Source organism: Ovis canadensis, chromosome X, assembly GCF_042477335.2.
Source record: "Ovis canadensis isolate MfBH-ARS-UI-01 breed Bighorn chromosome X, ARS-UI_OviCan_v2, whole genome shotgun sequence".
Lineage (NCBI taxonomy): Eukaryota > Metazoa > Chordata > Mammalia > Artiodactyla > Bovidae > Ovis > Ovis canadensis.
This window is the reverse complement of record NC_091727.1, coordinates 1,353,907-1,368,722: the sequence shown is the minus strand read 5'-3', so window position 1 is coordinate 1,368,722 and position 14,816 is coordinate 1,353,907. Positions and strand designations below refer to the sequence as shown.

The 14,816-nt window shown below is 51.7% G+C and overlaps 1 protein-coding gene across 2 annotated transcripts in view; it reads right to left on the bottom strand.

Annotated features, from left to right (window-relative positions):
* Positions 1–4,342: 4,342 nt before the first annotated feature.
* Positions 4,343–14,816, bottom strand: part of LOC138431373 (CD99 antigen) — a 31,393-nt gene continuing 20,919 nt past the window's right edge. Inside the window, exons 8-10 of one of the 2 annotated variants that reach the window (XM_069573489.2) lie at positions 10,477–10,590; positions 5,114–5,167; positions 4,343–4,931 (exon numbers count right to left, since the gene is read on the bottom strand). In XM_069573489.2, the coding sequence (XP_069429590.2) occupies positions 4,906–4,931; positions 5,114–5,167; positions 10,477–10,590 (194 nt within the window). In that variant the 3' untranslated portion in view covers positions 4,343–4,905. Of the gene's footprint in view, positions 4,932–5,113; positions 5,168–5,901; positions 7,672–10,476; positions 10,591–14,816 lie in introns of those variants that run through there. The other variant, XM_069573490.2, reaches the window with a different exon arrangement.

Below are 14,816 nucleotides of genomic sequence, written 5' to 3'. Positions count from 1 at the left end.
AAACCCAAATGCATCTGCTGGGAGCCCCCTCCAGGCTGGCCCGGAGGAAGCACAGGGTCTCAGATGGGAAAGATATGCTGGGTTAAGGGGGAAGGTGCTGTGTATGCCAGGAGGTTCTGGGACTTCCTCACGTGCTAGCATCCCCGAGCCCAGTACTCGGAAGCCCGCTGACGTAGACAGGGTACGTTAGGGAGCTCCCAGGAGCCGCCAGGGTGTGACGTGGGCAGGGGGGACATCCCCAGGTTAACTTGCTGCAACTGGAGCTCAGGGCGTGCCCGGGAGAAGGTGGGTCATAAGGAGGGACAGGGGCCTAGGGTGACGTTTGATGAGAGCGGGAGATTCAGCGGCAGGTGGCCCTTGGCCCCTGGGAGGACCTGTTTCAGCCCAGGGCTGAGCCGGCCCATGAGTGCACAACCGTGCATCCGGCCGTTCCTGGGGAATCTCGCAAGCAAGAGAATGTCGGATGCAGGGGCCGGTTCTCAGGTGTGGGCGGCAGGAGAGGAAAGCGTGGAGCTGAGACAGGACTCGGAGGAAATCCTCGCGGATGGAAGTGTGAGTTGCTCTGTGCGACCCCCATGGACTGTAGCCCGCCAGGCTCCTCCATCCACGGGATGCTCCAGGCAAGGACACTGGCGTGGGTTGCCATGCCCTCCTCCAGGGGATCTTCCTGATCCAGGGATCGAACCCGGGTCTTCTGCACTGCAGGTGGCTTTTTAGCATCTAAGCTGGTACAAAAATAGCTGACACAGGTGTCACCATGCCTGACTCCCTGCAAGGCGCAGTTAGAGCTATTTTATGTCTTCAAGCGGGTGTCACCAACCTGTTTTGTAAAGGATCCAAGAGGAGAGAAACAAACAAACAAAAATCACTCCTCCTCTGCATCTCCAGGAATTTATTGGATGATGTAAACTGCATTTCAAATCCGTGGGGGAAAACATGGCTTATTCAATAACTGGTTTGGGAATAGTGGGATTATCCCAAGATGGTTTAAAAAGAAAAAAAACAACTACATATCAAGGGATCGCTTCCTCATTACCTTGATAAAAATGCATTCCTAGGGGATAGAATATTCTACTCAAAGCATATTTTAATTAAAAAACTGTGAAAACTTTTAGAAGACAACACAAGGGGATTTTTTGTTTTGTTTTGTAAATAATATCAGTATGCGTGCATGCTAAGTCACTCCACTCATGTCCAACTTTTTGTGACCCCGTGGACCGTAGCCCACCAGGCTCCTCTGTCCATGGGAGTCTCCAGGCAAGAATACTGGGGTGGGCTGCCATCTCCTCCTCCAGGGGATCTTCCCGACCCAGGGATCAAACCCGGGTCTCTTATGTCTCCTGCATTGGCAAGTGGGTTCTTTACCGCTAGGGAAGCCCTAACATCAGAATGGTTGATGCTTTTTCTAGGTGTGACAACAAGGCCAGAAACTTTAACTAAGATCACTACACAAAAATAATAAATGTGAGTAGGGAAAAATATCATTTCAGAGTTCAACGGTGAAGCATAAAGTGGAGAACCACATTCGGTACTTATGGCAACTCATATCTTTAATATGTGAAGAGTTCCTACAAATCAGTAAGAAAAGGACCAATAACACACACAGGCAAACAGCATATTCATTTCCTTCAAAAACAGACTCTCAGTGGGTCTCCCACACACAGATTCTCAACCTCACTTGTGTTAAGAGAAATGCAACAGAAACACAGTTGATGGGATATCATTCTTCAACTCAGAGACGGGCACCCATTGGAGAGCTTGCTTGGCAGTGAGGAAACAAATCTGACCTCACTGGGGTGTATCGTGAATTTGCAGAACCTCTAGAGCAGGTGTCTGGGCAATGTCCATAAAAATTAAATATACACATGCTTTTTTGTCCCCCCGCCCCACAAAGCCAACTTCAGGCATTAACGCAACACATACCCTGTACTTCCACGGAGCCACAAACCTGTGCTTCCAAAGCTATTCACTACAGTATCTCACAGCAGAAAATTGACCACAGTTTACATGGGCTGATCAAATCCATTATGACCAAGACTTGTAACAAATCCTTTGCTGGTGGGTTCTCACTTAAATAAAAATGTTGATATTGATTTCAAAACTTGTTGGACTGTGATTTCTTTATACAGGAGTTCCAAAATGATTCTTTAAAGCAATCATTATGCCAAGCATTGAAATCATCAAACCACCCAATTTAAACTCAACTTTTCCAAAGGCCCCACCTTTGCCAAAGTCCTATTTATTTCAATGTCAACAAGAAATTGAGCTGAGTTTACAAGCATGTACATACACCTTGTCCATAATAAAATCCTAGTTGACTTCTTTCTTACGTGTGTAGATTTAGGAGTGAGTCACAATTTGGTATACTTAACCCCTTCACTAGTCTGTTAATGAGACGTTTATGCTTATACTATGATTGCGATGCTTATAAAAGTGTCGACATTATTCACAGAGTTACAAAGAGACTTTGCACATTTTTTCTTTTTATAAAGCAAGTCAGAGCACGGGCTCTGATGACTCATTGAGGCTGAATGTGGACACTCTCTGCTCCCTCTGTTAACCGGGTGGCCTGAACGCGTTAGCAAGAGGACCTGAGCACACTGACTCAGCCAGCCCTCAGCTCTTGACAACTGGTCGACCCCTTCCATTGAGTGAAGACATTTATTTCTGTTCTGTCCTGTAGAACCCAGATGTCACGTCCACCCTTGTACACACCCGAGGCCACAGGTATTTGTCGTATGAAGCGATGAATGGATATGAGAAATACTCAAATCTTCATTTTTAAACATCTTTTCATATATGCAAAAATTATCATAGCGTCCAAGACAGAGCAAGTTCAATAGACGGGTGGCGATCTCTGGTAATACCTTGAGAAGGAAACTCCCAATGCTTTTCAACAATGACGGGAGGAGGGCTCGTGGAGAGAGTGGTGTTGAGCCTTCAATAAGGAGATGGCTCATTTGCAAACCACGCCACAAAACAACTGATAAAAGTCTCTGTGAGCTTCCAAGCAGGAAAGACCCAGAATTCACGACTGAGATGGGGTTGGCCAAAAAGTCAATTCTGAGCTTTTCGTGAGGTGTTTCAGAAAAACCCAAAGGAACTTTTGGACGGAGAAGGAAACGGCAAAACCCACTGCAGGATTCTTGCCTGGAGAATCCCATGGACTGAGGAGCCTGGTGGGGCTGCAGTGCGTGGGGTGGCAGAGAGTCGGACGCGACAGGCCATACCTTGACGGCAGCTGCTCCCCAGGTCGGGTGGTTTGTGAGAGCCGCCCACACAGGGGTGCTGACATCATACCTTTGAATCCACGGTGACTGACGTGAGGCACTCAACGGTTCTTCACACCATCATCAGTAATGAGATTACGTCTTCACTCAGGTAAATGCTGCTACCCTGGATAACTACCCTAAGCGCTTTACGCGAGCAGGTCTGCGCTTCGAGAAAATCAGGGAAACAGCCTCCTATTTCTGGGGAGGGAAGTCTATGGGTGGGGTCCAGCCCGTCTGCAACATCAAGGCTTGCGCGCTTTCTGAGATCAACACAAAACCCCAAGCGAAGCCCTTGTATGGGGTTGGCCAAAAGGTTCGTTCAACGAACACGCTGCTCGCTAGAGCTGTGGACGAAAACGAACAACGTGTCTTTTATTTTTACTGAAAGCCAAACGAACGTTTTGGCCGGCTCAACACAGGAAAGCCTGCATGTTGGAAGCCGTGTGGCGTGTGCGTTGCTGTGAGTGGAGGAACTGCTTTCAAAGGCAGAGAAGTCATTGCTAATAGCCCAGAGAAGAGCAAGCACTCAGCCCACACTCTAAGATGTTAGAAAATATAGGCGACTGTCTCTCACAAAACAGTGTGCCCCCCCACCCGCCCGCCCCGCAGTTAAACCAAGCTCTCCCGTGGAGGCTGATAAATGTGTTATAAAGATCATAAAAAACAAATTCCTGGCATTTACCTACAAGGAAGATACAGGAAAGAATCTGATGCAGGGCAGAAGGGCTGCTAACAAATATTTTCCCCACAACGTCATCAACTGGAGGAGGAAATGGCAACCCACTCCGGTACTCTTCCCTGCGAAATCCCATGGACAGAGGAGCCTGGCGGGCTACAGTCCATGGGGCTGCAAAGAGTCAGACAAGACTTAGCAAGTAAAGCGCCACCACCACTGTGAGCAAAGAAGGGAAGGAAGAGACAAAAGCAAATGCCAGAAATACGAGCTAGTGCTTAGGGTGATGTCTGTCTTACAGAAAAGGGAACTGGGAAGCCGCATCACTAGCTTCACTAAATTTCCAACAGCCTCCTCTAAAAGGCACCTCCCGGCAAGACATTTAGGTAAATACGACTTGATTTCTAAATTTCTTTTTATTAGTCTGGTGTGGGAAAAAAAAAATTTCACGAGAAATGAAAGAACTTTTGAGGAAACTTGCTTGAGGCTTAACGCCCACTTCGTTAAAGAGTCAATGGTTTCAGATGCATTCCATTTACAGGCAGTTTGTAAACGGTCCAGAGTTTCCGCTCGGGGAAGCTCGGTGGCGTTTGAACGATGATGGTTGGGAACTTGGCAACTTGGATGGGCCTTGGCGATCAGTCGGTCGGACGTTCCCTGCACTCACGGGAAAGCCCCCTCGGGGTCGTGGAGAAGGCGAGTGTGATTTTCCCCCCTGGTGGATGGAAAACTCACCACAAGTCAAGTTTCACCCGCCCAGCCCGGCAGAGGGGGACGTGGTGGAGAGGGGAGTGGGGAATAAAGCATCCCAGCGGTGAAACGAGGAATCCAGCTGGAGCGAAGGCACGGACAAGCCAGAGTGAGGTCCCAGGGGGTCATCTCTGCTCCTCCAGCCCATCTCTGGAGCGGCTCGGCAGGCAAGCTCGCGATCCGCTGCGGTTACCTGGCTGCCAAACGTCTTTATTTCTCCAGAAGAGTCTGTTGAACTGCAGAGGACAAAGACACAAGAACATGTGTTTTTTTTTTTTCTTTTCCAGGCCTCTCCACTCCCAACCCCCTCTGAGTGGGCGGGGGGGGGGGGTTGGAAGAGGTGAGACAGCCACGGTGTGGATGCAGGTGGGGATGACAGTCGGTGACGATGAGGGATAAGGCTCCCACCCTGTCTCACCTGCTGGCTCAGCCTTGGTGCGATGGTTCTCCATATTCACCTCGCCTTCTTCGGCTGAAAGCAAGAAGAAAACGCGCCCGAGTGGGGGCAGGGGGCGGCAGTGAATACAGAGACAACGCACCCCGTCATCATTCCCAGGCTGAATCGGCATCGACCCACTCAGCTGCCTACCCAGCCCCTCCCGGAAAGCAGAGGAACCGCCCCGGTCATCAGGGTGTGAAGGGCGCCCTCGCTGGGGTTCCTGCCCCTCCCGGAAAGCAGAGGAACCGCCCCGGTCATCAGGGTGTGAAGGGCCCCCTCGCTGGGGTTCCTGCCTCTTTGCTCCTTCGCTTTTCTGCGTCGGCCTTTTTATTTCCAAATCTCTATTCCTCGATTTCTCAAACACACATTGACGCCAAGAGGATCAACACACTTCCCGCCGGTCCCCCAACCGTCCCCAGAAAGGATCTGTGAGCATAGGATCCTTGGCTCAGAATTCACGTGTGAGGAGACAGAATTCAAAATACTGGAGGGAGAGGGGATGGAGCAGGGACAGCCAGCCTGGGAGTCTGAGGCACCAGCCGATGCCAACTCTTCTATACAGCATGAATGAAGAGCAAGGTTTTCCTACAGAGCCCAGGGAGCGTCTACTGAATATCGTGGGGAAAAGCAGCGCCGAAAAATAAAATATCGCAGAGGAACGCACAGACGACTGACTCGCTCTGCTGTACAGCAGAAACCAACACCACGCTGTCAATCAACGACGCTTCCATAAAATGCAAAGTGAACCAAAAAAAAAACACACGATGTTCCCAGTCAAAACGCATTTATTTGCATCGGAGTCGGTTCAAACGAGGCGGATGAGCTCTGCTATACAGAGTGAACTAAGTCAGAAAGAGAAAGGTAACTCTTGTATATTAACGCATATAGTGTTAGCCGCTCAGTCGAGGCCGACTCACTGCGACCCCATGGACTGTAGCCCGCCAGGCTCCTCTGTACATGGGATTCTCCAGGCCAGAATACTGGAGTGGGTGCCATTTCCCTCCTCCAGGGGGATCTTCCCCACCCAGGGATCGAACCCAGGTCTCCCACATTAGAGGCAGACGCTTTAACCTCTGAGCCCCCAGGGAACCCCTTGTTGATGTACGGCAGAGAGCAACACAGTATTGTAAGGCAATTATCCTCCAACTAAAAATGAACTATTTTAAAGACAACCCACTCCAGTATTTCCGCCTGGAGAATCCCATGGACAGAGGAGCCTGGCGGGTTACAGTTGCTGAGGTCACAAAGAGCCGGACATATCTGAGCATGCATGCACGCTAACCGAGACGCAGGCTTCATTTCCTCAAAACCGAGACTACTCCCTTCAAAGACACAGACGGCCGCGGAAGTGACCAGGGTCAAGGCCATCACGGTGACTGGTGGAGGGTGGTGGGCCCACGAGAAGAGCGTTGAGAGACACCCCGTTGCGGGGTTCTCAAGCCACCTCCCGTTACTAATCCCAAATCGTGCAACTCAGCTTCCAGACCAGTACCAGCTGTACCACCCTGGGAAGGGACACGGCCCTGACCCTCAGCACGAGGCTGGAAAAAGAAAACTCGTATTTACACGCAAGAAGGAGATGGTCTGATGCGAAAAAGGGAAAGAAAGATCCGGTGTTGACTTCCGTGTTTACGGAGGGGTGCAAGCATGCACGAATTCTAGGCGGTCACAGACCCTGTCCATCGTTGACTTCTGCACTGACATTCTCAGAAATTTTAAGTCGGGGTTGGGAAGGAGGTTAACGGGAGGGTGTGACAGAGACTCAAGAGGGAGGCAATATAAGTATACATACGGCTGAGTCACGCTGCTGTACAGCAGACACCAACATCACCGTGTAAAGCGATTACCTTCCAATTAAAAAGAATTAAAACAAAAAAGCAATTGAAGATGGTGAGATTTTCAGGTTGTCCGTAAGCATGCGGGTTCTCCTTTTTTCGCTGAGAACTGCGAAATTCACGTAATTGGCAAAAACCAATTAGGGAAAGAATTAGAAAAAAAAAAAAACCACTTCATGGTAATGGGCTGTAAAAACCCAGGGCCTATGGAGTCAGAAAGTTACAAATTCCATCATTAGTGTGAAAGGCCATATCCTATGGCTTAGGGCTGGCTTTGCCCCGGGGAGGGGAGGGGGGAGACCCCCTGCAGACAGGATGGTCCACCCAACAGGCAAGGATGGAAGGTGACTGGCAAAGCTGGTTTTGTTCCCGGAAGCCCCCCAGCCCCGTTTGTGTGTGTCGGTTCCCACTTTAAAAGGGACCACGTCTGCATTCGTCTTCACTTCTCTGAAGGCAAAGTGCGCCTTCGAATACAGCATCCCAAGCTTCTGTGCTTCGACAAGGCAGAAAACATAGACACGTCACAGTACGGCCTGAGGGGTCAGGGAGAAACGTCCCTGGGGAAACGTCTTAGTAGCAAGGAGGGGAAAAAAAAAAAGGGGGCAGACAAGGTTTGCTTTTCAAGACAGATGCCGATCAGAAAGGATCATCTCCACGCCCCTGCCCAGGGTTCTCCACGCGTCCCCTAGATTTTCGACTCATCTGCAAAGGAAGAGTGGAAAAGGACAATGAAAAAATAAATAAAAAGAAAACCAAAATCAATCAGAGACAAATATCTGAGAGCCTGGCTTCGGGTGCAAGAGCCCACGGGTGCGGGCAGCAGCAAGCTGTTAAGAGATACGTCCGTCTGCCGGGCTCAGAAGTTAAGCAGACGGGCTGATACGGCAAGAGCATCACTGGAGTGGATGCTGGGGTTAAGGGGGAGGGGGACAGTGGGGGGGGGGCAGGAAAAGAAAGAAAGAAAAAGGAAGAAAGACCAAGAGGAAGGGAGAAAGGGAGAGACAGAAGGAAGCAAGGAAGAGAAAGGAGGACGGACGGATCAGGAGGCAGACAGAGGAAGGCTGGAAGGAGGAGGCCAGGACAAGAGGGGAGAATGGGAGGGTGCGTGCCCATGGCTCACTGTCACCCAAGCCTCCAGAATCCCCTGCCCCCAGGGGCACTAAGGGAGCAGCCAGGAGATTTGCCGTGAGCAAACGAGCCGTCAGCCACCCACCACGTCCAGCGACAGACAACACAGACACACGCTGGGGCCCGCCGTGGTAGCCACGTCCTTCCGAAACGGAAACTCCACACACTCACAGCTCCACGTGGGTTCCGCACGTCTCACAAGAAACACCCCAGAAAAGACGACTCTCACAGAACGGCCCTGTGTGCAGAGCACGCTGAAAAAGGGTCCCCTGGGGTCTTCCCGCGCCTGATGGACCAGGTTTCGACGTTTCTGTGCCATCTTGGTTCATCAAAACACGTAACTTGACGACAGACACTAAACTCGTTTTGGAACGCCTGGGTTCAACACGGAGCATCTTACCCACCGAGCCAGAAAGACTCCTCACCGCTCTGCATTCGACTCTGCTGTTCATATGAGCCCACACACATTCCGGTTTTCTCAGAAAATCCTGGGGCTGGTACCCCGGTGCTCACTTTCCCTGTCGAGCGCCTTCCTCGTCTCCGGGCTTGAGTGCCAAGCTCTGAGTTTAAGCATCTTTCAGACAAGGGGAAAATGTACTTGAAAGAGAGACACTGGGATTTCCCTGGTGGTCCTGTGGCCAAGACCCTGCCCTCCCAATGCAGGGCGCCTGGGTTCAATCCCTGACCAGGGAATTAGATCCCACGTGCCAAACTAAGACCTCGTACAGCCAAATAAAATAAAAAAGGGAAAGGAAACACTGATTTCCTTCCATCGAAGGCTTCCTCTCTGAAGCTCTTTTTGCTTGTTCTAGGATAAACAAAAGAAAAAAATACATATCTATATATTTGGCTTGTGTTCCCTCTAGCCTCGCCTAGATTGTAATTGCAGAAGTTTTACGAGTATCTCCTGGAACTCGGTCATCTGTCCATTTGGGCATTGCTGGATGCCCACCCTTCTGCCAGTCTAGCACACCATCCTGAGAGCGGCCAGATGGAAGGCACCCACACCCACATGGGAAATAAGATGCCATCAGGCAACCCTTACCCTCCTCTGGCGAACAGAGGGCTATAAAAAGAGCCGCCTAGTTTAGATTTCTGCACCCAAACGCCCGCGTCGGACTGTCAACTTCGGGCTGCAAACCGTGTCTGCGGGCCTGAAATGCTGCAAGACGGAGGGTCAGACTCCAACCCTCGGGGCTGACTTTCCCTCTCCATCAGCATCAACTCAAGTCTCCTTGGGAATTTCCCAAAATCCCTCAGGAAGCAGGCCCTTAGGCAGACAACATCAGCAGGCAGACGGCCCAGTAAGGACTCAGGATCTTACATAGGATGAGACGCTCAAACACCTCAAGTCTCCTCCCAGGAAGAGGGCCCACACGGCCTCCCACAAACCGTATCACAACCCGCTCCTCTAGTGGTTCTGAAAGCAAGACCTAGACAACAGCCTTCCAGAGATGCACAAAGGTCAGTCGTGTTCAAAGTAGTAGAGTTTGCTGACGTCAACACAAATCCCAAGTTAACAGGACTTGAGGACAAGGGCCCAAATGCCCATTGACGGAGGTCCCATCACCACATTGCTGACTGCGGCATTCTCCACATTCCGCCTACAAACTGTCTGGGCCGTCCAACTATTTTGAGTATCCCCTGGTCCCAGGTTCCAGCAAAAAGGGAACCACTTGCCTGGTGTTTCCGCTGTAATTCCCTTGGGTTGAGAGAATAATATGGCGGCCCCACGGCTATGGCTGTTATCCTAAAGACGACGAGGTGTGTGAATCGCTTGGTGGTGTCTGATTCTCTGCGACCCCATGGACTGGAGCCTGCCAGGCTCCTCTGTCCATGGGGATTCTCCAGGCAAGAATACTGGAGTGGGTTGCCATTCCCTTCTCCCGGGGATCGTCCCCACCCAGGGATCGAACCCAGGTCTCCAGCATTGTTGCAGGGGGATTCTTTACCAGCTGAGCCACCGGGTGGGGGCTAGCAAGTGGATGAGAGTGGCTGCAAACGTCAGTAACAATGAACGCATCACAAGAGATAACGTTCCTTCCGCACTCTCTGCCAGGCAACCCGTCCAGACTCTCACACACAACCTCACTGAGCATCACTGGAAGTCTAAAGCACAGACCATCACCTCTCCTGTCCTCGTTACATAAAAACCTTCCAAAGTGGCATGGTTAGGAACTTGCACAAGCTCACACGGATAGAAGCAGGAAGCGCCCAAATCGAAGCGGCACAGTCAGATCCCGGTTTTCTAGCCGTGTTAGGGACCCTCAGCCACCGTCCCCGCGGTTTGTGCCAACCAGAGCTCTGCTTCTGTTTTAGCTTTTTTTAATATGCGGTACCCAGACCCCCCGGAAAGGAGGTGGCGGTGAGCGGCCTCACCATTCTCTTTGAAGCACAGCTTCTTCTTCTGGTAGGCGATGAAGCTGGAGATGGCGCCTCCCAAGGCCACCACGATGGCACCCACGATCCCCGGGATCACGCCTGGCGATTCCTCTGTGGGGAGAAGCACAGAGCGCCGTGATGGGCAGGAGGAAACGCTCACGGGGGAGACCACGGAGTCGGGGGTACGGGGGCCGGCTGGTGGCCCCGCCTGGAGGAAGATAGCAGGGCTGAGGCCTGAGATGCCGGGACCCCAGGGGAGCCACAGAGGGAACCCCGACTCCAGAGCCTCTGCCTGGAATTCACCCCTGGAACCGGAATTCATCTCGCCATGCACACCACTACCAATCCGGTCAAGTGGCTCCCCAGAGGGATGCCAAACGCCACCTCGTCCCGTCCCCAGGACCAGCACAGGGGACCTCCCAGCTTAGCGAGGAGGCTCCTGGGTGAGGAGATAAATACACAGCAGAGGGGACCCGGCAGGGACCACTCAGAGGCTGTGCGACCTCACCCAACCAAACTCCCGGCTCTTCAGTTCAGTTCCGCCGCTCAGTCGTGTCCGACTCTTTGCGACCCCATGGACTGCAGCACGCCAGGCCTCCCTGTCCATCACCAACTCCCGGAGTTCACTCAAACTCATGTCCACTGAGTCGGTGATACCATCCAGCCATCTCATCCTCTGTCGTCCCCTTCTCTTCCTGCCCTCAATCTTTCCCAGCATCAGGGTCTTTTCCAATGAGTCAGCTCTTCCCATCAGGTGGCCAAAGGACTGGAGTTTCATCTTCAACATCACTCCTTCCAATGAACATCCAGGACTGATCCCCTTTAGGATGGACTGGCTGGATCTCCTTGCAGTCCAAGGGACTCTCAAGAGTCTTCTCCAACACCACAGTTCAAAAGCATCAATTCCTCAGCACTCAGCTTTCTTTATAGTCCAACTCTCACATCCATACATGACCACTGGAAAAACCATAGCCTTGACTGGACAGACCTTTGTAAACACAGTAATGTCTCTGCTTTTCAATATGCTATCTAGGTTGGTCATAACTTTCCTTCCAAGGAGTAAGCGTCTTTTAATTTCATGGTTGCAATCACCATCTGCAGTGATTTTCAGTTCAGTTCAGTTCAGTTGCTCAGTCGTGTCCGACTCTTTGCGATCTCATGAATCGCAGCATGCCAGGCCTCCCTGTCCATCCAAAATAAAGTCTGACACTGTTTCCACTGTTTCCGCATCTATTTGCCATGAAGTGACGGGACTGGATGCCGTGATCTTAGTTTTCTGAATGTTGAGCTTTAAGCCCAGATCTTCCTGTCCTGTCTAAAAAAAAAATCCAAAGCCACCGACCTCTTATTTGTTGGACTGTGCCGGTGTTTGATCTGCAAGGAGATTAAACCCATCCATCCTAAAGGAAATCAGTCCTGAATATTCATTGGAAGGACCGATGCTGAAGCTGAAGCTCCAATACTTTGGCCACCTGATGCAAAGAGCTGACTCCTTAGGAAAGACCCTGATGGTGGGAGGGATTGAAGGCAGGAGAAGATAGGGGCGACAGAGGATGAGATGATTGGATGGCATCACTGACTTGACAGACATGAGTTTGAGCAAGCTCTGGGAGTTGGTGATGGACAGGGAGGCCTGGGGTGCTGCAATTCATGGGGTCACAGAGAGTCGGACACGACTGAGCTAGTCAACAACAAGTCTGACCCCTGATCTTTCAAGTTATCTGTTGAAGCCTCACATAATGGTGAGCATTTTTTAGCAACACAAATTTTATAAATTCAGGTCCGAACATGGTTTTTACAGACCTAAATGCTACCACAGACTCAATGTGTGCTAAGTCACCTCAGCTGTGTCCAACTTTTTGAGATCCCGTGGACTGCAGCCCCCCCAGGCTCCTCTGTCCATGGGATTCTCCAGGCAAGAACACTGGAGTGGGTTGCCATGCCCTCCTTCAGGGGATCCTCCCCACCCAGGCATCAAATACGCATCTCTTAGTCTCCTGCACTGGCATGTCGGTTCTTTATACCACTAGTTGCAACCCACTCCAGTGTTCTTGCCTGGAGAATCCCAGGGACGGGGGAGCCTGGTGGGCTGCCATCTATGGGGTCGCACAGAGTCGGACACGACTGAAGTGACTTAGCAGCAGTAGCAGTAGCAGCAGCAGCAGCCACCCAGAAAGCCCAAAATGAAAGTAAGCACAGGGATAAAAGACAAAACCTCAACAACGACAAGCAATACACCTGTTCCTTAGGCTTTCTGAGTGAAACCTCAGTCGACTTCCTTCAAAGAGACAAGCCTCTCTGAAATGATAAATAAGCCAGTCAGACACATGGGAGACTTAAGGCTAATTACTAACTGTTTCCTCCATCACCAACAGCATCTTCTAAAGCAGACTCGTCATTCCCTAAAGGAGAAAAACGCTCAACACTGAAATTCTAGCTGAAATGAACGGCAGAAATGGTTTTCGGTACGGATGCTACAGAATATCAGACTGAGCAAAGGGTCAAGAAAGTGAAAGCCGCTCAGTCGTGTCCAAGTCTTGGCGACCCCATGGGCTATACAGCCCGAGGAATTCTCCAAGCCGGAGAACTGGAGTGGGTAGCTGTTCCCTTCTCCAGGGGATCTTCCCGACCCAGGGATCGAACCCAGGTCTCCTGCATTGCAGGCGGATTCTTTAGCAGCTGAGCCACCAGGGAAGCCCAAAGACTCCAGAGAAATACCAAATTCCCGACTGCTTTCACCTCACTCGCCTCCTCAAGGAAAAGAATAAAGCCAAACCAAACTAATGACAGTGCTTTATACATCAATTAGGCCTCGAGAACTGAGCCACAGTGTCAGCTTCGGCCTATGGGGCATTCTCTGCCTCTGACCATCCAACGTATAACCACCGTCCTCTACCAAGCTGCAGACAACTTCTGCGACGTGGATGTTCCACACCCCGTTGTGCTGGACAGAAATGATGTGACCACTGCTGATGGTTTCAGAGGCTGCCTTCTTTGTTTTAAGGACGCTTTTTCAAGTGCCAGCGAGAGCTGGCAGAGCTTGCAATGTATCCACCCAACAGGGATCGCAGGAGTCCCTAGTGGGAAACATTGTTGCTGCCCCCAGGGATCCCGTGATGGTACAAATTCCACAGCTCGATTTATCCAGCACGTCCTCTGGGCAAGCTGCCCAAAGCAGAGGGATTCCAGGACTGGGAGACGCCCAGTTTGGGTGGGAAAGCGGGGAATACGGAAAGAACACGTGGAGAAGCCTCTCTGGAAGGCTGCACCGACAGCAACAGGCTTGGTCATCACGGGCAGGTTTTTCCAACTAACAGGCGTGCGTACGCGCATGTGTGTGTACGGATGTGCGTCTCACGTTTGCGTGTGTGTTCGTGTGCCTGCATGCGTGCGTGTGCTGCCCAGAGCGTGCACACTGCATGGGGCCCACTGCACCAGCGCCCGGAGGGACGTGAGTGCACACGTGTTCACACGCGTGTGTCTGCATGCACGAGCATGTCCTGAGCGAGCGCTGCGCATGTCCTGAGCGAGCGCTGCGCATGTCCTGAGCGAGCGCTGCGCATGTCCTGAGCGAGCGCTGCGCATGTCCTGAGCGAGCGCTGCGCATGTCCTGAGCGAGCGCTGCGCATGTCCTGAGCGAGCGCTGCGCATGTCCTGAGCGAGCGCTGCGCATGTCCTGAGCGAGCGCTGCGCATGTCCTGAGCGAGCGCTGCGCATGTCCTGAGCGAGCGCTGCGCATGTCCTGAGCGAGCGCTGCGCATGTCCTGAGCGAGCGCTGCGCATGTCCTGAGCGAGCGCTGCGCATGTACGTGGGCACGTGTGCCTTGCATCTGAGCCTGAGTGTGTGCGCGCACTGTCTGTCTGCTTTGCAGCTCTGTGTCCAGGTACCTCCCCAGCCTGGTTGATTCTCCCCCATCACGCGGGCTCTTCGGCAGTGCTGACCTCCCTCCACCACCCCCCACCCTCCTCAGAGGCCGCCTCCGACGCCCATGCTGACCCCCTGGGACACCCACGTTCTCAACTATGATAAACTAAGAGACCCGCCATTCTGAACGATCAGAAGACACACACCATCTTCAGAATCAGCCATCAGGTGTGGTGGCACCTAACTGCCAAGAAAACTCGTACGATTAAAACCTGCGAACAACTTCAGAAAATGCTTCTGGAATCCTCGTTGGCGAAAAGTTTGACATTATGGATGGAAGGCTGCGAGAAACGTAAAGAGCATATTAAAAAGCAAACCCAGATACAGATCATTGCCGACAAAGGTCTGCACATTGAAAGCCATCGTTATCCCAGCGGTCGTGGACGGATGCGAGAGTCAGACCATCGAGAAG